General features: G+C 36.3%; 1 protein-coding gene across 2 annotated transcripts in view; it reads left to right on the top strand.

Annotated features, from left to right (window-relative positions):
• Positions 1-312: 312 nt before the first annotated feature.
• Positions 313-23,967, top strand: part of LOC111062594 (transcriptional repressor scratch 2) — a 41,500-nt gene continuing 17,845 nt past the window's right edge. The window contains exon 1 of one of the 2 annotated variants that reach the window (XM_039430636.1): positions 313-729. In XM_039430636.1, the coding sequence (XP_039286570.1) occupies positions 528-729 (202 nt within the window). In that variant the 5' untranslated portion in view covers positions 313-527. Of the gene's footprint in view, positions 730-12,050; positions 12,153-23,967 lie in introns of those variants that run through there. The other variant, XM_039430637.1, reaches the window with a different exon arrangement.

Consider the following 23,967-nt stretch of genomic DNA (forward strand, 5'->3'; position numbering starts at 1 on the left):
AAGCGGGCCACAAAATCGGGCTAAGGACAGACAACAGGGCCGTTCCGCTATGTCTGAGAATCTTCAGTTGTCTGTCAAGAGTAATGGGGGCGCTGTCCTCACCCCCCCCTCACCATTCATCAGACAACAAGTGTCCTACGATTTGGCGCCCAAACAGGGAGGCAATAAATTGCGCCCCCTCCCATCGCAATGGGTGGAGCGAAACGATTTTTAAGGGTGGAGGGATCGATGGGTGTGGGGGTGCGCGCGCAGCCGAGCCCTATAAAAGGGCGGTGAGAAGCAGGTCTCGGCTCAAATACAACCGCTCCGTCGTCTACGACGTTAGGGTTCGTTCGTTCGTTCAGTTGGGTTATTTTTCTATTTTTTGTGTTTTGTCTCTGTCACCACCACCACCATCATCATCATCCACTTGTTCACCACCCCTGTGTCGTGTCCTGTGTCGTGTCGTGTCGTGTCGGTGTCGGTGTCCGTATGTGGGAGTCGGTCGCCCGATCAGCTAGGAGCCCTCGACGCCTGCTGCTGCGGTGATGCCTCGCTGCCTGATGGCCAAGAAGTGGAAGGCCTACCCGTGGCCCCCGAGCACGGACCACGTGGCCGACGACGATGAGGAGGAGATCGACGTGGTGGGCTCGTGGGGGCCGGCCAGCCCCACCGCCGCTGCCACCGCCCCCAGTCCACCGCCACCGCATGCGGGGCAGGACGGCACGCGTCTTTCTCTTCTCTACAATGGTAACTAGTTATTCTACTCACATTCTCTCATTTCAGTTGATTATTGAGATATGTATGTGAACTCTTTCTAAGTCGAATAGTTTGAATTCAAACATTTGAATAATATTGATATGAAATTTGATTTTTTGTTCAATTCAATTACTCTCTACAATATAATTAGTTATTGATAATGACAATGATTAGTTAGATGAACGAAGAAAGGTGGCCCTGAAATATACAGTTGATTAATATCATTATTGGTATCATATGCCCACTCCATAGGCCTAGTTTATTATTATTCATAGTATAATAGTATTATTCATAGTGTAATGGTGAGCAGTTATTTCATGAATACAAGACTCTATACTAGATTGTCAAGTGGCTAGTTAGGAGTAAATTAGAAAGGTGACACTATGATAAACCATAATTAAAATAAGTGATTTTGATATTGATAGTTCAATCATTCGTGCAGTGTTACAATTTGCGAAATCAAATTTTCAAATTAAGCAAATTAAACAAGTTTGGCAATCTTCGGATACAATCCGATACTCAAAATCTGAGTAGTCTGCATATAATTTTAATGATTATTTTATTTTAATGATGTACCTATTGTATGAATATGATAAATATTTTGACTTGGTCTTGGCATTTTCATGCTGTATGAAATAAACGTATTTGAAATAACCCTATTACTCTATCAATCTGACAAAACTTAGGAAGGGAAACAGTTGTGGGTTGAGCATGTTTTCCTCCCAAATAATTGCCTTGATTGAATAAATCAAACCCATGGGAGTTTCTCTTGAATATGCTCGATCAAAAATAATGGATAAAAGTAATAATATTGATGTTTCGATCAATTCAATTCTCCGCAAACCAGTTTTTACAATACATATTACGTACAAAGTCAATTTCCAAAGAATAAAACTCTTCAAGGGATTCAAATTGGAATTTCATATTGTGAAATATTTCGAAAATAAACTGCTTCACGCATTTTTCCAATATTCATTCATTGAAAAACTTTTTAAAAATAACAGATATCCGCTCATTATAATAGCAAAATCAGTCCATCTCGAGAATTGTAAGTAGGCCTACCCCAATCTCAGCATCCCTCACATCACGTATTGACCTTTTCATAGTTCAACCCATCCCTTATTTCAGTATCGTTTGCTGAAAACGTTCTTCCCAGCTCAATTTCTCTCCTTAACTCTCACAATCACTCAATCTATCACTCTCTCTCTCACACACACTCACACACTATCGCTCTATCTCACTAGCTGTCTCTCTCTCTAGACACACTGTCTGAAACACACTTTTTCTCTCTCTCTCATCACTCTCTTTCTCGCTTCCTCTCTTTCTGTCAGGCGTCTCTCCCCCTCATCCATCCCCTCGCATAACGCTGCAGAGGCATTATTACGCACAAGTGGCCGTAACAGCTCTTGTTATGCAGACATACAGCCTACCATAATATTCAGTTATTAATACCGTACGCCGTATATAGGACTTGCATTGCTACCTTAGTGTGACCAAATGGAAGCATCCCCTGTCCAATATCCGGGCCCATACGTGGCCTTATAGCCGTACAAGGCCTCAAATTGCAACCGCATACGGCTATCTTTAATCTGTTCCAATAACCCGGCCGATACAACAACAATATGACGCTGATGCTGGACAGTGCAGAGTGTACTTCATGTACCATATTATTACTGACTAAACTGACGTATACAAGTAGGTATAAGGCCCGACATATATCTCCCATATTAACCTCTCATATTGAAGTTGCTCGCATTTTGATGAGCAGTCCGCTACATTGCTGTAGGCTTGTAATAACTGGTTATTACATACGATAATGTGGTGGAATTTCTCATTTGGGACGACAAATATCGTAGGCTACTTGATTATTATCGAACGCCCGAGAATTTTTTCCCAGTTTTTGAACGAACGTTCAAAAATATTACCGTTTTTAGGTTTCTAAATCACGAAAAATGCATGTAGCTAATAGCCACATGTCTGCAATATGAAATACGATATGTATTTTTCCCTCTCGTGTAAGTTCGTTTATTTAGTGAAAATAGTAGGCCGCTATGCTATATGAATTACACCCTACATTGTCCACAGCTGTCCTACACTATCCTTATTGCTCCAATTCAATTGATCTGACTTGGAATACGAATTGTTTGAAACTTGTCATTCATTGCCGCTGCAATTATAATTATTTACTTAAATTGTATCAATGTTCAACATGAATATGAAATACTACTAAATAATGTAAATCAAGCGTCATTTCCAATTCAATAAGCACAGACAATGCTGATATTTTTTGAATCACAAAATGAGTACAGTTTTTATTTTGCATAATGTGTAGGAGCCTTTCTGTAGTCGCGTGGCTCAACTGTTGATCGCTCAGCATGCAAGCTTCCTTCTGACACTTCTATTTCTCTCAGACGTGCAACACACTACATCAACTAACCCTTCTCTTCGCGTCAGCTACCAAACTTCTTTTGTTTTCCCCGATATTTTTTGTAGTTTTTATCTTTCCCTAGGAAGGAGTGAGTTACAGGATAGGAACAACACGCTTGTTCCAATGTCTTGCATTGTTTGAGAGTTGAAGTCTTGTTGAACATGTCAGGCCTTGGCAGTTGAGCACTAAACTCTGTTTCTTAACTGTTTGCCCTCCGTGAAATAAATTAATGACGCTCAACAATGTTGACTGTTTACAGACAAGTTCTCACTACAAACTACCCACGTCTGCTGGTGATTTAGTCATGTTTCTTGTTAACCTTCCCCTTATAAAAATTGATCCAATTCGCAACTAATAATATATAATCAGTTCATGTCAAGCCTCCCCTATTTACTTATCTGGAATGAACTTCAATTGACTCTGGTTCTCTCAATCCAAAAAGAGAAGAAACTTTCAATTTTCTGTATTATCAGGGATGAATCCTGTGTTATGAATTCTGAATAAAGTATTATATACAGAGTAGTTGATGAATACTATGGAAACAGCTCAATATTTCTTTGACAAGGATGGTTTGACAGTTGATTTCATAGTATTCCATTTGAATAGAAGATCTGCTTCTGTCACTTAAAAATTTTGGTCCACTACCTTGTAACCGACATTCCTAATCAAACTTCATTCATCTTGATGGGAAGGTGATCATTATACTAATAGTAACATCTACGCATATATCTTGAGCTTCTTGAAGAAATAAGTAGTTTGCGGAATGGCAGTGCTCCAGGACTTGATAGAATTAATATTAGAATATTGAAGTCGATGAAAAATGTAATTCTAAAATTATTAACTCACCTATTTAATTTGAGTCTGTAAAAAGGAATTCTCCCAAAAGCTATGGAAGAGACACGTGTTAGTCCATTACATAAAGAAGGCGACAAAACAAATGCCACCAATAACAGGCCTATTTCACTCATAAGTAATATTTCCAAGATTTTGGGAAAACTGGTGAAGAAACGTCTTATGAATTACATGGAAAAACAACTTACTATCTAGGAATCAATTTGGCTTTCGTGAGGGAAGCAGTACAGAATTTGCGGTATTGGAATAGTCACATTTTGTCACAGATAAGCTGGAAAATAACAGAAAATGTGCAGTAAAAGGACTCAGCAAAAGCTTTTGACACTGTTAATCACAGTCTTCTGCTGAAGAAATTAGAAGCCATTGGAATTAGAGGATTTCCTTTAGAATGGTTTAGATAATACATCAGTGACCAGCGTCAGAAAGTCAAGGTTGAAGAACATCTCAGTTAAGAGGAAACGATGAAGTTTGAGATTCCCCAAGGAACAGTTCTTGAGCCAATTTTGTATTTGGCATATGCGCTATGTTCAATTTAGATAAGAGGGAAAGTCATAGCTTTTGCTGATGATACGAGTATACTATTTGAAGGAAACACCTGGGAGGAAGTTTTTAATCTGGCACAGGAAGAATTGATAAGAGTCTATAAATGGTTGAGAGAATATTTGCTTACAGTAAATGCAACAAAAACGAAATTTTTAGCTTTTTCTCTGACAGAACAGACGAGACCACCGGATTCTTCAATAATCCTGCATCACTGTGGAAGCACCAACAACCCATGTAATTGCCCTCCAATTCAACAAGTCAATGAAATAATATAATTAGAAACAATAGTGGAGAACGAATCCAAATGGGACAAGCACATTAATCTATCAATTACCCGGATCAGGAAACTCCTCTACAAATTCTATCAGCTTAGTAGAATCCTCAACTATGAGACATTAAAAACTGTTTATCTTTCATTAGTGCAATCAATTTTAAGATATTTTTCAGATTATTATCTGGGGAGCTACGAATTTCATACATGTTGAACCTCTCTATAAACTTCAAAATCGAATACTGGAAATAATAGGTTTTTAGGAGAATCAATTCCTCATGAACATTCTTTTCAAGGACAGTAAAGTACTAAGTGTACTAGTACAGTTGATCTAGAGGGCAACTCTAGATCCTTTTAAAGACAACTCTACATCCAGGCTATGATCACGAAAATTAGGAGAAACAACGTCCAAAAATTCACAATCCAATACCATAGAGAAACAAAAGCATAAGTAGATATCCCATGGTATAGGGCATTTATGTCGCAACTTTTACTGTTATCTCAAGCTGATAGTCCACGTAGTTCTTTCCTGTGAAGCTTTATGACGCTGGTAGTCTCTCATATTGTGCCGTTCATACTCTTACCCGGTCAAAACAGTAAAAATCGATAATAATCGACAGTAATCGGCTTGAGATAACAGTGAAAGTTGCGACATAAACGCCCTATGCCATGGGATATCTACTTACGCTATTGTTTCTCTATGCTAATACCAAGTAATATTAGGGGAGAATTCAATAGACACAAGTTCAAGAAAAGTTCAGTTTCCTGGTTAGTTGATATTGGAGTAGAAAACTGTGAAAATTGAACAGGAAAGTTTCATTCGTCAGATTTTCTATGTATTCATTTATTTCGTTTTTCTATGATTTATTACAGTGGTGAATTTAGATGAGAATCATTTTGAAACGGTTCAAGGTATCGATGTGCGATTTTCTCCGTTCATTTGCTCTTGAAATTTTGTATCTCTCTTTCTCCCTTGAAATTTTCGAAATCATGTATCATATACTAGCCTTGCTTTTAAAAAAAATGTAGATGGATTCAAGGTTGCAAATAGAAGATGGCGGAACACAAGTTTGAAGCAACAAAATAGTAGTTTTTTTAATTCAAGTAGTACTTTTGTTTCAAAATATCCTTCTAGAAGGAATATTGGGTCATTTCCATAATTCAATCTATATAACTTACTCTGTATAGTATTGAGTGGAATAAAAATAAATAATTATTGAAGTGATCTCACTCGAATTGACAACTCATATAGGACTACTTAGAATTGAATTTATCAGTATGAATTTCCTTGAAGAATGTATGAATTCAAATGAGGATGAATTCTATCAAACACCTCCTTCTTCATGTTAATTTCAGAAAGGATGGGGAATACTAATCATACAGCAACAGAAATACAGAGAGCAGAAGTCAGTCCCACAATGGGAATAGTGGGATTGATGATACAATGATGATAGTAATTTTTCATATTGCTTTTTCAAGTGGAAAATCTACTGTGAAATTTAGAAAAACAAGAAATATACTTTGGAACATGGATACCATTCTGGGAATTGTTTGGTACCTCAAAATCACGGGTAGCAAGTTCAAACCTGATGACAAAAAGGGTGGAACCAAAACTCTCAAACAGCCGTGGAGTTCTTACTAGAACTTCATTTTACAATTCAATAGACTCTATAGAGGCGTCAGAGTGTCAATTAGATCAAAATGGAAACAATTACCGATAATTTCAGAGTGGAAAAATAGAATTTTCCTCCGAAAAGTCGGATTGTAGGATTTCGTGAATCGACTCCATCAACTTATCTGGTACCTATTCCGTGATAGGAATCCAGCAGTTAGAACAGCTTTGTTTATTGCCTGTTCACACGTTAAATGTCCGCTTAATTCAGAGACTCACCAACGCGAGTGTCCACACATCAAGTAATGGAGATAAAGCTAGTATTTTCACACCTTTATTCTGCTCCATGAATGTTCTGCAGTGCTACGTTAATTCGAAATCAGATTAGAACTTTTATGAATGTTAAATGTTGAAGTGTTTGCGATGGATAATATTCTAGTATTTTCTCGGAGATTGACTGATTTCTTCAAGTTTCAACTTCAAATACAAATCTTGCACGGTTCTAGAATGGAAAACCTGCATTTTAAGAAAAAGCTTAGTATTTTACTCTAATGTACATGCAATATTGTAATACCGCATGAAGCAATGCAACACTGTAACAAAATTACAAGGCAGCCGCTTCAGCTGTGATACTGGAAATCACGTATCTTAGGATAGAGAGCCTAATCCAAAATCGTGTCGAAGAAAAAAATATTTTACTATACAGGAACCGTTTTCAATCGATTCATTCATGAGACTGAATAAATACCCTCGTCAAAGATAATTATTTATTACTTTCCTTGCCCTACTACCATAGGTAAGGAAAGTATTGCTTTCCAAAAAAAATTAAGGTACCCCAATTTCAAGTTTTCTATACGGTACGTTACAAGGTCCCCTGATTCAAAAAACCTGATTTTTCGGTGTTGGTCTGAGTGTGTGTGTGTGTATGTGTGTGTGTGTGTGTGTGTGTGTGTGTGTGTGTGTGTGGTGTGTGTGTGTGTGTGTGTGTGTCTGTGTATGTGTGTATGTTTGTGAACACGATAACTCCATTCCTAATTAACCTATTGAATTAAAATTTTAAACTTAAGGTCCTTATACCATGAGGATCCGACAATGAGAAATTCAATTCAAGATGGCGGAAAAAATGGCGGATAATTACTAAAAAACCATGTTTTTCAAGTTTTTCTCAAAAACGGCTCTAACGATTTTCTTCAAATTTATACCATGGATAGCATTCATGAGCCCTATCAAGTGGCATGATTCTCATTTCTGGGAAAATTTCAGGAGCTCCGTAATATTCATGAGAAAAATGGCGGATAATGACTAAAAAACTATGTTTTTCACGGTTTTCTCGAAAATGGCTCTAACGATTTTCTTCAAATGTATACCATGAGTATACATAAGCCCTATCAACTGGCATGAGTCTTTTTCCTGGGAAACTAATGAGGGGTCCACCCCATCCTTTAGAAATGGACTTTGTAATCTCATTCTCGTACATGAGGTAGGTAGAGCAGTTTATAAAAAAAACACAGCTGTTTTGACGACTTTTAAAAAAATCATCAAATTTCACAATTATTTACACAAAGGAAAAAGTACTCTGAAAACAATTATAATATACACATATACAGTAGTCTGATCTTAGTTGCGAATATGTTGCCGCCAATCGTCATTATGTTATTCCCCTAAATTATTCTTGTTTGAGAATGAGGCTTGCAGTTCAATGTTCAAGGAAAGTTGTGTGAGTGTACCACACCAGATTTTTTTGTATATTGATTTGAACTAAAAAAAAAACGATAGGCAGGTTGTCCTAGAAGATTTCTTTTATGGAACTAGCTTTACTGCTTACTGCAAGCTTACTATAATGAGGAAACGTTGAATCTCCTTTACTTTAACTAGATTAAAGGTATTAATTTGAATTTTGAAGAGTTCCTCAACTTTCTATTGTTTTGATCGACGAAAAATGTTGATCACTGTTATGATCCCTGATAAGTTTTAAGCTATGTGAATTATCTTCCAAAAAATCCACCATCAGTGAATCTTCATGCCTTCTGTATGCTGATGATGTAAAATTATATAAAGAAATCAATTATCAAAGAGATTGCTATGATTTGCAGAGGGATATTGATAGTCTGTCTAGATGGTGTGATGAAAATGGACTAAAAATGAATGTGAATAAATGTAAATTCATGAGTGTCACTCGGCAGTCCTCCACTCATGCAGGTGTATACTATAACTTATAAATGGCATTCCTTTGGAAAAGGTGGAGTCGTTCAAGGACCTTGGAGTAGTATTCGGCCCAGACCTTTCTTTCAATTCACATATTGATTACATAGCTGACAGAGCCAATCAACAGATGGGTTTCATTTTGAGGACATGCTCGCCCTTCAGTGATGTGGTACCTCTGCTACTCTTATACAAATCAATTGTGAGGAGTCTATTAGAGTATGCATGCGAAGTATGGAATCCTTATCATAATGAACAGATTCACCTTCTAGAACGCTTGCAGAACAAATTTTTGAGATGTATGTATTATAAAAAGCACAGGGTTTTCTGTCCCTTTGATTACCCAACCAACTCGCTCAGAAGTATGTTCAATATCACTTAAATCACTGAAAGTGAGACGTGATGTTAAATTACTTGTTTTTCTGTATAATCTGTTAAATAATAGAATTGATTCTTCCTACCTGCTTTCTAAAATAACAATATATATAAATACCATTGCTCGACGTTCTGGATTTTCATTTCATATTTCTCGCTCCAGAACGGCAAGCCATTATAACTTTACTTTAAGTAGATCTCAAATGCTTTTCAATACTTATTCGGAGCACTTGGACATCTTCTGGTTCTCCCCTTCCAAGTTCCGAAGGATTTCATATGATTTAGTCTTGTAGTATGTGGTCTATCATTTCGTGATTTGCGCTTGAATTTCTTTTATTCAATTATCCTCATAAAGGCAAGTGTTAGTACATTACACAGACACTTTTTTCCTCTTGTATACTAGTAATGATCATAGTTTACTAAGGTATGTGTGTATTTCTTCTAATTGAATTCAGTTACTGTATTTTCATTATTCTATATATTGTATTCAGTTACTGTATCTTTATTATTCTATAGACTGTATATTCCTTCTATTTTTCGTCTTTTTTCATTCTCATAATTTCATAATTAGCTATTTTTATAATTTATTATTTTCTCATATTTTCTATCTTCTTTTTATTGAAAATTGTATTATGTTGGAAATTATTTTATAGTGTGAAGGAGGCGGAATGGGTTTTTACCTTTTGTCTCCATGAATAAATAAAAATTCTGCCATGAATTTAGATCTATACAAAAAGTCAAGGTGATCGATACTAATGGATCTGAAATATATATTATGTTGAGAAGAATTAAAGTTATGTAGAATATACTCTCTCGGAATTTCCTTCTTTGAGTCTGAGATACTCTATACATCAAAAATCTTCTATCGTGTCATATCAAATGACAAATGATTAATTTTCCGATGAGAGAATTCTTCGGAGAATTGATGAGAGTATGGATAATCGAAAATACATCCTCTTCGAATACGTTCCACTTCTTTGTACGACTGAAGTAGAGATGCACAATAATCACAAAGTAGAGGAATTTCTTTCTCCTTCATCCTCTGTGCAATAATGGATAAGCTGCTGGAACCTTGCCCAAAGCTGTTCTTCAATGTAGTTTTTACTGTGACTGGATGAAATACATTGATGACTGCAGTGGATTAAGTCTACATCATTACTCTCGACGCTGGATGAAAAGTTCAATCAAGTTGGTTGGCAGTAAGCAGTAGGCAGTAGCAGAGCAGTGAGGTTCATGGCTCATGTTGGCATATCACGTCGGCCTAATGAAGCATGAGCCGAGGCGGCATTAACAAAGGCGCATTTCATCCCTCTGCTCCCTTTCAGGCTCAAATGTTACGCCAGTATGTTATTGGGATCACAGTAATCGAATGGAAGAGTTCAAACGACGAGAGATAACTTTATATTCCAAAATATTTATTCATAGTTCATAAAATAGAATGATAATACCCTTTAAAATAAATAATAATAATGAGAACTGGAATGGAAGAGTTCAAAAGACGAGGGATCACTTTATATTCCAAAATATTTATTCATAGTTAATAAAATAGAATTATAGTACCTTTCTAAAGTAATTAAATAATAGAACAAGAATGCAAATTGTAACTACTAGTTTCGGTGATCACACCATCGTCAGGTTATAAAAATAAATTTCCAAACTATAAATAGATTCCAGATTGGAAATTTATTTTTATAACCTGACGATGGTGTGATCACCAAAACTAGTGGTTACAATTTGTATTTTTGTTTTATCATTTTATTAATTTTAAAGGGTACTATCATTCTATTTTATAGATAGAAGACAGTAGCCCTTAATTCATACATTAAAAAAAATAATTATTCATAGTTATATGATCTGTTTCTTTATTTCTTATATTTTAAGTTTCTGGAAGTTAATATTTTGTATTAGTTGAAGTCCAGCATAATTACCATATTCCTTATGTGTCTCATTATCACGAAACTGTGGGTAGATTTTTTTTCAAATTCATTCACTTGTTGGTTTTCATGGCACCGAACGGTTCAGTTTATTGCGATTTCAATGTTACTTCAAAATTCAAAACATGTTAACTTAGTTACACCGCTATTCTTCCAATTTTCAAATGTTGCAGGTTTCTGAAAAAAACAATATAATTGATAAAGTATACTGTATTATATTATTTCCACAACAATAATTTTAAATTTATAGTTTTTGTTATTGGGGATAAAAAACCAGAGTTCATAAATCTCTTTAATGGTTTTGGAATTGAACAGTTCGAATATAGAATTGGAAGGATTGAGAAGAGTTTTCAAAAATCGAACAAACATGTATACATATACAATACATTAGAATTGAGTAATAAAGCAAGGCAGAACTTCCTAAAGGATCTCTCTGCCAATAAAAGCCATACAAATAATAATAGAATCAGTCCGGTATTATTCTCTACAGTGACTTAAGGACACCAAAATTGGAGAAGATTAAGCTTTAAATTATTATGCATTACTTGGAGGGAGAGGATAAATTATATTCCTTTGCAATAATGAAGTGTTTGCTGTGATAAATTGAGAAGTCATTGAGGAAAATAGTTGATTATAATAATATAATTGGGAGATGATCTTATTCAATGATACATCCAAAGAACATAAACGGTATGTCTTATGTAATGATCTAATAAATTGTGAATAGTATTTGTAATAATTCAATGCAGGTGAATCGTTTGATGAGTCATTAACACCGAATCAACCGGTAATCTCATTTCATGCCGACATTCAGGGTAAATCTTCAACGGAAACTTCACTCTCGGATTTTTCGTGAGTTAGTTGAAGTAGAGGAAATAAAAAGTTTCCTCCTATAATAAATACTGGAGATCGAGATCGCTATTTCGTGTGATGGTTGGGGGGAAGGGAGAGGGGTGAAAAGAGGTGGTCAGATTAAATGTGAGTTCGGGGGCAAAAAGGGGGTTCAGCAGAGGGAGTTTCGTTCTATAAGGGGCGCCATTTCAGTGTATTGCGCACTGAAGCTCTGACGTCACAGTTGTGGAAAATCCCCCTGCCCGATTTTCCACCGGAGCCGCAGTCGTATTTCAGCTTTCCCTCAACAAGGTCCGCGTAGCAGTCGGCTCCCGGCAATCAGAAATGCGCCGCTCAAAACTGATGGTAAAGTACCATTTTCTCAATTTCTTTGAAATTATTTGGAACTTGTTGAAAATTGTCTAGAAGGCAAAAAAATCGTAATAGATTTACATTTAATAACTTTTCGTCAGTATTCTCCACGAAAATAGGTCATCGACAAATGGAGACAAAGACGCTCAATAGAACGGGCTTTGTAGCTCATTTTCCTTGCATTTCAAGAGGAAACACTCATTTTTAATTTTTAATTTTCCTTTATCAAGTATTTCATAAATTCCCACAGAGACCAATTGGAATTTTCTCATAAATGTTTAAAATAGGTATGTGAAAAATTGCTAGAAGATCGATAAATTCGAATGCACTCCGTATATTGAAAACCTAAGTTTTTCATGAGAGTTGTTTTTTCCGTTAGGACAGAGTTTTCCATGTGCAACCACAGCTATCTTCAATTGGATAGTAATAATGATCATGAATTCACCAAAGTTCATGTTCGAAAGCAATTTTGTGAATGGACCACAAAAGTCAAAAGAAAGATGATATCTTTCTCTAAGGGAAATCTGGGAGATTTTGTTAAAGATTGTCAATTATAAATAAAATGAATGCATGTGAAAATTGTTGCAATGTCTCCTGAGGCTCAAAATACAGAATTCTATTAGCAAAATACTGGAAAATGATATTGATCTCAGGGTTTTCAATTTTTTCTATTGGATTTTATTTTTGTGAGCTCTTCAACTTTTTGAATGAAATTGATACCAGATTCAATTTTTCTTGTTGATACAACCTTTCTGATAAACTAATATCGGTTACTTGCTCAGTTTTCAATTGATTCGATTACTGCATATCATAGATGGAATAAGTTTGCATAAGGAGAGTGTGAATGTTGAGAAAATAATACGTTAAAAATTACGATTTTATATTCTAATGAGAAATCATTCAACTTTATTTCAATTGTTATTGATTCAACTGGTGATACCAGTTTGATATAGACTATACAGGTCAAATAGTTGAAGATGATTGAAAATGAACGAAGTTATAAAATTTCAAAATGCATTCTCAGAACATACCCTAATAGTGCTTGAAGCTTAGCATGAAAATTATTGTCGAGCTGTTTGTTCTTATCCTGACACCAATTTGAATTCTCATTCAAGATGACCATGGTCATCGCTAAATACAACATCTTTTTTTAAATATCGATTGAAGAAATTCCGTTCTCAATATTATCATTAGCCTAATGAGAATATGCTTGTTTGATTAAAAATAATCAGTCAGTTGAAGATAAGCACAAAAATTCAATGAACGAAAATATTTGAATTATAATATTATGATATTTTTGACATTTCCTTGATTATCATAGCCTAAGCTGTGATATTGCAAGATGATACATAAAGAAAACAATTAATTTATTAATTGAATATATGTATATAGTCTATTGAATTAAGTGAACTTGGAGAATTTTATAAATCTCTACTATATGGACTTATTATTTTATAAATATTTTATGAAGCTGACGTATGGTATAATCTGTGTAGGGGTTTGGTATACAGCGAGCAAGCTAGCAGTAACAACCAGCCCGGTGCATGTTATACGGTATATGGCGAGCTTCTGAATTACTGCCAACTATTGATTTGAGTAGCAGAGACTGGCAGTGTACCCTGCTATAGCATTGCCAACTCGGGTTCAGTATATAGCAGAGTGAGACGGTTATAGAGAGCATGCAAAAGCGTGAGAGAGAAGAAACATCAATAGGGCACCAGCTTACAGGCCTACTCGTAGCAAGTCTGATAAAATATGTAGACTATCCAACTGGGTCCCCTTTACTGTACCTTTTTCCCCCTGAAATTCGTTATAGCAGCTGCTTGAAAGGACCGAGTAATTCTGTACTTGGAAAGAAAACTTACGGCATCGTATCACATGCCGTCATGGTGTACTAGGTTTTAAACCGTACTTTGTTACAGTAGGCTACTATGAATTGTGGGTTACTCCGAAAAAGTTTCATGCCTAATAAATCATGTATAGTTCGCCTGTAATTATTATTCAAAAGTAATGACTTGAATCATTTTCATCATTGCTCATTTTGTTTTGTTTGAGAACGAAGATTTATCCGATTCCATTCGATCATGACTTGAATAATTATGAAACATGCATACTCTTGAAGAGTAATTATTGACGTGTACGGATTCAACGTACTCAAATTCCAGTTTATGATGAATGAAAGTCTTCGATTCACAGATAGTTGTGACAAATTTTCTCATTAATCTAATCTGATATTGAATTGAACTGATTCATTGGATTGGCTTTCAATTTAGAACTTGCATGAGACTCCAACATGGAAATCAAATTACCAACAATGCATTGAATTTCCAAAATTGAAAGTAGCTTCAAATGAAGATAATGAATCCAAACGTTTTCAATAGAAATGCCTCAAATTTGTCTGATTATCGACAAATGTATTATTGATGTGGATAAATTGTGGAACTGACCTATTGAAATAATGGACCTATTATTTGCGATGTAAACTCCTGTTGGGAAAGTCCACAAGAACCTTCTAACCAACGCAGACTGAGGTAATATCCGTGGGTGATCAAAACGACAACCCAAAAAAACAATGCTGAACTTTAAAACATCCAACGACCCATATGGAGATTGGATTTTTAGCAGATGCTCTTTACAATGCATTTAATAATTGCGTAATACGGTTGGTGGTCCCTTCTAGCAAAAGTTGTCCGGCCCTATAAGGCTGGGATGACATTTAATGAGCACCGGACGAAAATGTTAATAGCTGTGCAACCGCTCCAACGACCTTACACGCCAAAAGGTCACATCAACTGAAAATTTAAAAAGGAAAACAGTACATTCGCGAAGAGCACTCATACGCTCACTTTCTGCTGGCTTTTTACGTGCTAATATAATATTGATATCAATTAAACAAGTACACAAATCACAACAAAATTCAATTCTTCGATTTTTCACCATATCAGAGAGGTCCAGCCTATCTTCATCCTTATTAGACGAACGTTATCAAGTCAACAAAAATTAATTCAAGAGAAAAGTCTATAGAAATATTGATCTTTCTCCATCCATAAAATGTTAACTTGTAAATTCGAATCCCAATTGGAATGATAGATGTTGAATAGCATATAGAAGTCACAAATTGACATTATTACTATTATAAGAGACCATTTGAGTATCTTTTCAATTCTTGATCAATCTTTCAATTATTTCCATATTAACGTTTGAAAACATTTAATAATTCAAAGGAAGATAAATAATTTCTGTAGTTTTTCAAAATTTCAAGAGCAATGGTTTCCTCCATTAATGAGATATTTACATTTTAGTTAGAATTGAATTTATTTTTCTCACAAGGAATCAATTTTGAAATTCATGTACATCAAACATTTTTATTAATTGATAATTCAACATTATTTTACATGATTTCATAATTCTATCAATGAAATATGATCATCTTCATCGAACTAGTTGAATCCAATCGCTAACCACACATCAGCTCATTCAATTACATGACAAATCCTTCTCACAAAGATTATTCATTGCTCATTTTGCTGATGGGTGGGAGAGTCATGTGAACTGTAGGATTGATGTTGTCAAAGCATTAATCATTTTTCCGCTTATCGATATTCATTAGCAGCGTGCGAGTGCATGTTATCTTTTAAAGCTTTTGAAGTGAATCTGAAAATTGGTTAGGACAATAATCTGACAAATTCATTAGTAGAATGTATCCATCAATTCATTTTCGTGTTGGATAAGAGTAGATCGATATTATTTCTGGAAAAGGGCAAATGAGCTTGTTTATTATTGTTCATTATGTAAAGTACATCAAAGATTTATTAGAGTCTTATGATTAATATGAATATTATCTGGTCACAGCCAATAAAAGCTAGAGCAAGCTAAGGAAAGAAAAAAAAAACACATTAATCGACAGACAAGCTTATTCTTGAATATTGAACAATTTAAAACTTTCATATATTCAATCATATGATAATGAATTGAATGACAGAAGAAATCTTAAACAGAAAAGGAGCTATCTTATTTCCCCTTTCCAAGTATAAGAACTGTACATCCACCCCTATTTCACCAGACTGAACTTTTTTAAAAGATGGCGTCGAAAATAGTGCAAAAAAGTACTTTCCACTCTATAGGGAACTCCAACCTTGTCCGTATCTTGCCCTTTTTTCTGCAACGCTCCCGCGAGTTTGGTAATATACGGCCCTACTTGTCTCGTACGCCTAGGTGCCTTTAAGTGTGTGTTCGTGTGAGCTCTTGCTTCAAAGGAGAAATAAGTTGGTGGTAAAGAATAGAGGGAATCCTGGGAAAACATTCACAGTAACGAATGTTCTGGAAATAAAGAATGAGAAGGCGTTACAGGTGTAAAATGAGAGAGAAACTGATGATTCAGCTTCATGTTGGATAGAGAGAGGAAGGAGGAACAACTATAGAGTAGTAAAAATGTGATAGAGTTTGATGAAGAGAAAACGAAAGGGAGAAACAGAGGGTGAAGTTGAATGAAGAGTGGATAGTTAAAGACGGAGAAAGGAGTAGTGAGTGGTGAAAATAGACTGTTCAAACAGGGGATGAAGGTAGTGGCAGAACTTATTCCAGCTTTGAAAATAAAGCCCACATTGCAATAGCGGTTCTATTACTTGAACTTTTCATCAGCGCTCGTTCACCCCCCCTAAGCCGATTCAAGAGTTTTCATCTCATTGTAAGTTCAAATTGGAAAGCTTGAAGCGCTGTTTGAAATTTACATTGTTGTGCTGCCAAGTAAGGAGCGAAAACTCAAATTACTTTTGTACTATGCAAATTTGTTTGAACAAATTTTATTTTATTCTACTTTATTCTATGTTTGATTACCTATCGCTGATTTGATGCTTCAGCTATGAGTTCTATTGTAGCGTGGTTCTCAACTATCGTTGTCAATCTCGGTTTCAGCCCTTTATATAAGAAACTTTGCTTTCAAATTTATGAATAATATTCATTGAATTGCTAAGTGAGAATGCAATGATATCAGTACTATTCAATGGTTTGAGGAATCTCATTCCTCCAATCAATTCATTTGATAGTTTCTTATGAAACGTTCCTCAAATAAAAGCACCACTTTGTGGGTTTTGTAACGTGCTAGACTTGTTGAATATTACGTTATAATATGACGATCAATGATACATCACATCAAGCCAGTTGTTACACACACATAGATTTTTTGTTGTCCTTACAAAAGCTATTAAACAGATGATGTATGTCAAATTCCATTCAATTTGGTAGAATTCATGAGGTCGGTGAAAAATCGAACGTCAAAAATCGATGTGAGTGTAATTGGCTCTATAGTACAACTCATTCTGCTCGTGAAGCTTGAAACTACACTGAATAATCAAAACAACCATTAGGGAACAAATACCGATTTTTATACCATTCGCATTCCACCATCACTGAACAATCCTAATGTTGCCAATAAACAAGGCCTACCATTGTAAAAGGTTCAAAGTTGGTTCCAAGATAACCATCAGTATTCCGAAGGGAAAGGGACCCCGAATTTGAACCTAATCCAACATTTCTTGTGCCGAATGTGGAGAACTACCGCCTTGACAATAGTCGAAAACTCGGAGAGAGAAGTTGGCTTAGCCAGCCAGCCCCGTTTCGAGTTGGAAACATTCAAGTGAAGTAAATGAATGGGGGCAGATAAGTACGAGTATTAAGCCGGCAACGGATATTTCGGGTGGGAGAGAGAGAGAGAATGATAGAGTGTGTGTGAGAGAGAGTGAGTGATGCTGGGTTATCTTGCATTCCCTGGCGGAACGGGTTGAGTCAACAGAGTCAGTCCTGGTTTGCAATCAACGGGTCCCAGCCTCTGTTGACTCTTCTCCCTCACGATTCTCCCCCTCCACCTTCTCCTCCTACACCCCTCATCCACACCATTATCTTCGCCACAGACCATCGCAACCACAGATCCATTTCTCCTCCACACCCCTACAACCCCTATCGACCATGAAAATCTTCGCCAACACTCGCACACAGGCATAGACGTTTCTATCTCGAATGGAAATCTTTGCCGACACACGCGACGACTGAAGAAATTGACGCGACTTCACCAGCGTTTCGCAACCCTCGAAAGCCAGCTGAAACAACATTGTGTCTGATTGCTGAGTGTAGCCAAACATGGAACTTACATTGTAGCCTCGCTTGATGAGGATGTTACATTGTAGAGTAATAAGCAGACACAAGGATGTACGGTATTGAATAAGTATTTGCTGTAGAATGGAAACTCTCAAGTGTTTTCGCTCTGATGATTGGAAATTGAATTACATTCATTTAAGCTTATGGAAACTTCCTTTTAAATACACTTCCACCCTGATCAACCAGGACCTAATTCTCCAGCACATCACAATATTATCAAGAATGGTGGTGAAAATATCACAATAATAATTCATAACGGGAACAGGATTCATCAAACTGACAATTTCATAGAATGAAATTTCAACAAGTTTCCTGTGCAAGTGAACTTGATGGGAGAAGAAAAACACGCGATAAAGCCCCTAATTCTGCCAAGCTTTCTGTTATCGTTGTTATTCGGTCTCACTCTTTTCTCTTCAGTTCTATTTTTCCTTTCTAATGTTCAATTCTCTCTCATTTTTTCTTCTTGTCGTCCTTCTGTGCTAGTGCTCCCTGCTATACAAGTCTTCTTATTCCGCGCGGCTGGTTGCTTGTGCAACCAGTCATCCGTTAATCTTCTTCCTTCCTTCACCCCCACCAACCGTCTTCCACTCGTTTGCAGTCCAGTTATCCGCCCTAGATAAATAAAGCCGTCTTTCCCGTTGGTCTTCTGCTTTGGCCCTCTTCTTCCGTATCTCATTAGAATCACTCAACAGTAAACCCGGATAATACGGGATGCGATAGGATAGTTTCGGTCCTCGCATTCAATTAACGTCCGACCACAAATCGTGGAAACAGGTCCTCGAGTCTCCCTGCTCTCTTATCATGCTTAAAGAATGATGTGTGCAACTCAAGCTATATGACGGAAGTGAGATGATGATGATTGGTAGGACTAGGAGCGAACAGCTAAGAAGAAAACAAGAGTGAATACTATTGATTAATATTGTTATAGAGAATTTGTCAACAATATTGTACACATCATTGTATCAAACAAAGACCGAATAACGTTGAAATCTGAAGATTTACGTCCAAACTAGTATGGAAGTATGGAGGAAAGGCTGGTAATATTATGGACATACATGTAGAGATGATTGTCACTTTTGTGAATGTTACTGTACGACTTTACTTCATAATGTATCATTTCTCCAGTGAAAACTTGTTTCATTAATACTACTACTTGTTTCAAATAGTAGTATTAGTAGAATCCTCCTAAGGCCGTCTGGTCCATAACCTTGATTGGTTTCCAATTCTGTTCCGGGGCTGCAAGCAGAAGGAATCCTAATTCTAATCGTCAGCATTGTGTGATTCAGTTTGGGTGAGGAGGAATGATTGGAGACGTCCCCCCACCACACTAAGTGACAGAGAATAGATTTCCACATTTTCCGGCCGGCCAGCTCGATTGGCGTTGCGTGACGTCACAATCCAGCAGCAGCAGGGTCACACAGTGTGCGAGTTTTCGCTCCCAGGAAACAATGATCTGCGAAAGCAGACAAAGACCTCTCGAATGGTGGGAGGGGGTTGTTAAATGACAGTCAATGAGTCTGCAGTGGGATCGAGGAGGGGGATTACACACTGCATTCGCCTCCTATTATGCGGCGAGACGGCCCCATTTATTATTAGTCAAATACAAAGGCTTGAATTGGAGAGTTTTGAATTTTGCAGTGGCACAAGAATGGATTTGCCTCCCCACTCACTCAAATGAGTGACTTTCGAATCCTGAGTAGTTGTCCCGCTCTTTCTCACACTTCCATCAAATCTGGGAAGAATGAATAGCATTCAACAATGGATGCGTCACCATCGATGATTAGTCTGTATACATTTCCATCAGCTCAAATCATAATAACCCCGAAGAACAGCTTTTAGACGTTGAGTATTGAGAGCTTAGATTACGTCTTGATGCTCTAGCGGAGGGGGGCATTCCATCATTAGGAATATACTCGCAAAGGAATCACGGGGCTTGTATCATGGCTCAAAAAGGTTTCTTAAGTACTATATGTTATTCGACAATGGAAGTAAAATGATGATTTATATGGCACCGGCTACTTTTGGCGCCTCTGAGATCTGTGTGTGGATGTACTCATGAAATGTAATGGCTAATGAGTTGTGCATTGTACTGTGTATAATATATTCCATTTAAAGTTTAATATTATGGTATTCAAGTTGAATTATTTATTCACTACCATTTAAAACCTTCAACACTGTAGAATAACGACTTTATAGGAACAAATGGAGAACTAGCTTGGTTTCATGTTTTAGATCTTCACAAAATCACAAAAATTAATGTATAATACATGTGTAGTGATGTTGAGGTGGATGGAAAATATTTCTTGGAATGTTCAAGGAGTTTCAATCATTTTGTTGAAAAGGATTGGAATTCTATATTATGATTCTGATAACATCATCAACATTCATTTGAATCTTATATTAAAGCAATCATGATCCTCCAACTAATTGGAACACATGTTGAGCAAAGATATTTTTCAAGAGTGAACGAACAAAGAACACCATCCAAGCATCAAGCAAGTTGGTAATTGAGTGAAGTGTTTGCAGAGGCATACAGACGGAAATAGGACGGTGATCTGTGGAGCAGGAGGCAGCCTGAGTACTTCCCACAAGTTTTCCAAGGAGTTTCTCATGTTTTCTTTGAGAGACGGGGTGTAGTGCAGCTCTCGAAGTTCTGTGAGGAATCAGCGGGTCTGGGACTGAAACCGACTTGGAAACAATTAAGGTGCCCTAATGAGAGCAATTGAGTACTGAAACGACAAGAGAGGGAGAGATATACATGGAGTTTGTGAGAGAGGAATCGAGAGGAGAGTGATTAAGAGAGGAGAAAGTTTGAGTTACACAAGTTCGCAACAATGAACAGAGCGTGGGTGTTTTGGAATGATCTGCAGAAATTCAAGATGGGTTGAGTGTTAAGCAGGGGGAAATCTGATATTGGAGATATTGCTAGATATTATACTAGAGATATTTAAGATGGGCTGACAGAGATGGAGATGAAGAAGATGGTGAAGATACCATGATAAACTGAAAATGGAAGATGGAAGACTGGAACATGTCCCAAACCTGTTGGACCAAACAATAATAGGCTAGCATCGGCAACGGAATTCGTCATTATTCAATCCGCTGTACGAACAAGTCTACTCCTGGGACTGTAGCTGGAATGGAAAATGGAAAACTCACCTCCCCCATCTATAACTGTTGATGTCATCCCCCTCCAACCCCAACCCTTACCTTTTCCATTTGCATCCATTTCGTTCCCTAGCGTACTCGCGCGTGTGTGCGTGTGAGAGTGAATCGTAACACAACATTTGCATATTTTACACTAAGCGTACCGGTAACTCCCCTCCCTCGCTGTCAGCGAAATAATGCAGCTTCTCGTTCCAGAGTCTGCATTCCTACATTCCCTTCCTCTTGCGTCTGTTATTCCTTTATTTTTATGCGCACGTTACTTTCCCCATTGCAGAACAAAAGAATAATCCGTGTTATCCCGTGAATATACACACAGAGATCCAATTCAGCGCACATTTATAGCGTTCCTCACTACGAGGTATTTTTCCTCTGACTGTATATGGATAATATCCCCTCTTCTGAATATCAGAATTTGCAAAATACAAATTTCTATGAAAAGGTTTGGATAAGTTCATCATGGCTTTGGATAAGCATCAAGAGATTGGAATTGAGGCAGAGTGTTGAGGAGCTGCATTGAAATTTTGTATTAACCCGGACAAATACGTTCAATGTGAATTTGGATCATTTGGAAAAAAACATTTACTGTCTATGGTGGTATCAGGTATATTTCAAATAATTGTATAGCTTCGAAGGGAAAGAACAATCATGATGAAGCTTTTCTAAACGTTTAAGAACAAGCTATTATTGAATTATTCAGTAATCATAATTTGAGAAATTCAACCAGTTTTTCCTACATTAACGGAATCTTGATGATTGTTGTTGTGAGCATCTTTTATTAATCATATTTATCACTTGTTCTTTGTATTTTTTAAGTTTTTTCATTTCTTCCTCAGCTCTCATGATAGAACAATATAAATTGAATTTCTATAAAATATCCCAAACGAAAGTAAAAACATTGGTATTATTATTTCGTCTTTGTATTTACTCTGTCATTACAGCTTCTTTGTAGATTTCCTTGTTGAATAGACTCAACATTTTTTTCTTTGAGCCCATGGGAGTTTTTGAACTTTATTGATTCACAACTGATTTGAAAGAGAATAATCGACGTGACATACTAGATCATTAATGACATCGGTCATTGCTTTATAACTCATACTACATTCTGCACCACAGACTCACTCTCAACTAAACTATAATTCGCTCGTAGCTTGATTCTCATCCTTCACTGAACTATACTATTTCATTGTTCTCCTAGTTTGCACCAGTTTCAACCTATTCAAACCGTAATAATTAACAATGCGGCATAGTTGTGCATCCGTTACTGCTCTCACACAAACACCATGTAAGATTTACCACAGAAACTATGTAACATACGATCAGGGAGTGTCATTACATGTCACCAGTAACCTAGAACCATGCATGCGAACTTGGTTGATTGGTATGAAGGGGTGGGTATGACGATGTGGGGAGCACAACATGCCCCAGGGGATGAAAGAGACGCGGCCAACTACTTGTTGTCTCAGCGACAGTTCAACAGTTTTGGCTGGCAGGTCTTGTCTTGTCTGTTTCCAACAGATTCATTCCCGGATCTTATTAAACTTTGTCATATCGCATGCAGCGCCAGACATCTTCTCATCCCCTGAGTCAACTGTTCGAAAGTTTCGAATTGGGGTTGAGTGCAGCGATTCAGCCCTAGTTCTTGTTGAGGTTAACTTTGATAACTAAGGTTCCTGCTGCTCAGGGTCCTCGTCTTCATCCCTCTACTTGACTTAGCTCTCATCTTTGGGAGAAACAGCGGTCTGTCTTTACACGAGCTGGTTTCTTCGACAACTAAATTTGACAAATACAGCCAGTTATTTTCAAAACTATAGTTGGATTGAATATAGATACACGGAAACAAGATTTCCAATCAATTCGTTGATTCAAAATATATATCTAAATAAAGTTAAATGATTATTCCAATTGTTACCATTTCAAATTCAAATCAATTCAAATTTATTTATTCAAGTAAGTTACAATACATTCTGGTTTATACACGAATCTACAATAAATTACAGTACAACAGCTAATTATGCAACAAATTTCACATATTATGAAAACTTATTAATTTACAATGAAGATTGAATGCAACATTATTGAATGCAAATAATATTGATAATATAGTATTGTAATGTAACTAAATCAATCAGCGGTGTTTCAACAATGAATAAATGATAATTTCAATGAATAAATATACACCCCACTATAAATTATATGTGTTGGGGTATAAGTAATTAGTTGCTTCTTGCGTGTTATAATTACTATATACAAACTCCATTCACTGATATGGGATTAAAGTTATTTTATAACAAAATAAGTAAAAATTTATAATACAAACAAAATTAGTAGATAAAAACAAAATTGAAATTAGTAGATAAATATTAATGTTCTATTAAGAATAATAATAAGAAAGGTTATTTTTAGAAAAATGAAAAACAGTAAAGAGAAGAATGAAGAATAAACAGTTTCAATATTTACAGTCTAACTAAATTTTCACAATTTTCCACTC

Source organism: Nilaparvata lugens, chromosome 6 (genome assembly GCF_014356525.2).
Source record: "Nilaparvata lugens isolate BPH chromosome 6, ASM1435652v1, whole genome shotgun sequence".
NCBI classification, from domain to species: Eukaryota; Metazoa; Arthropoda; class Insecta; order Hemiptera; family Delphacidae; genus Nilaparvata; species Nilaparvata lugens.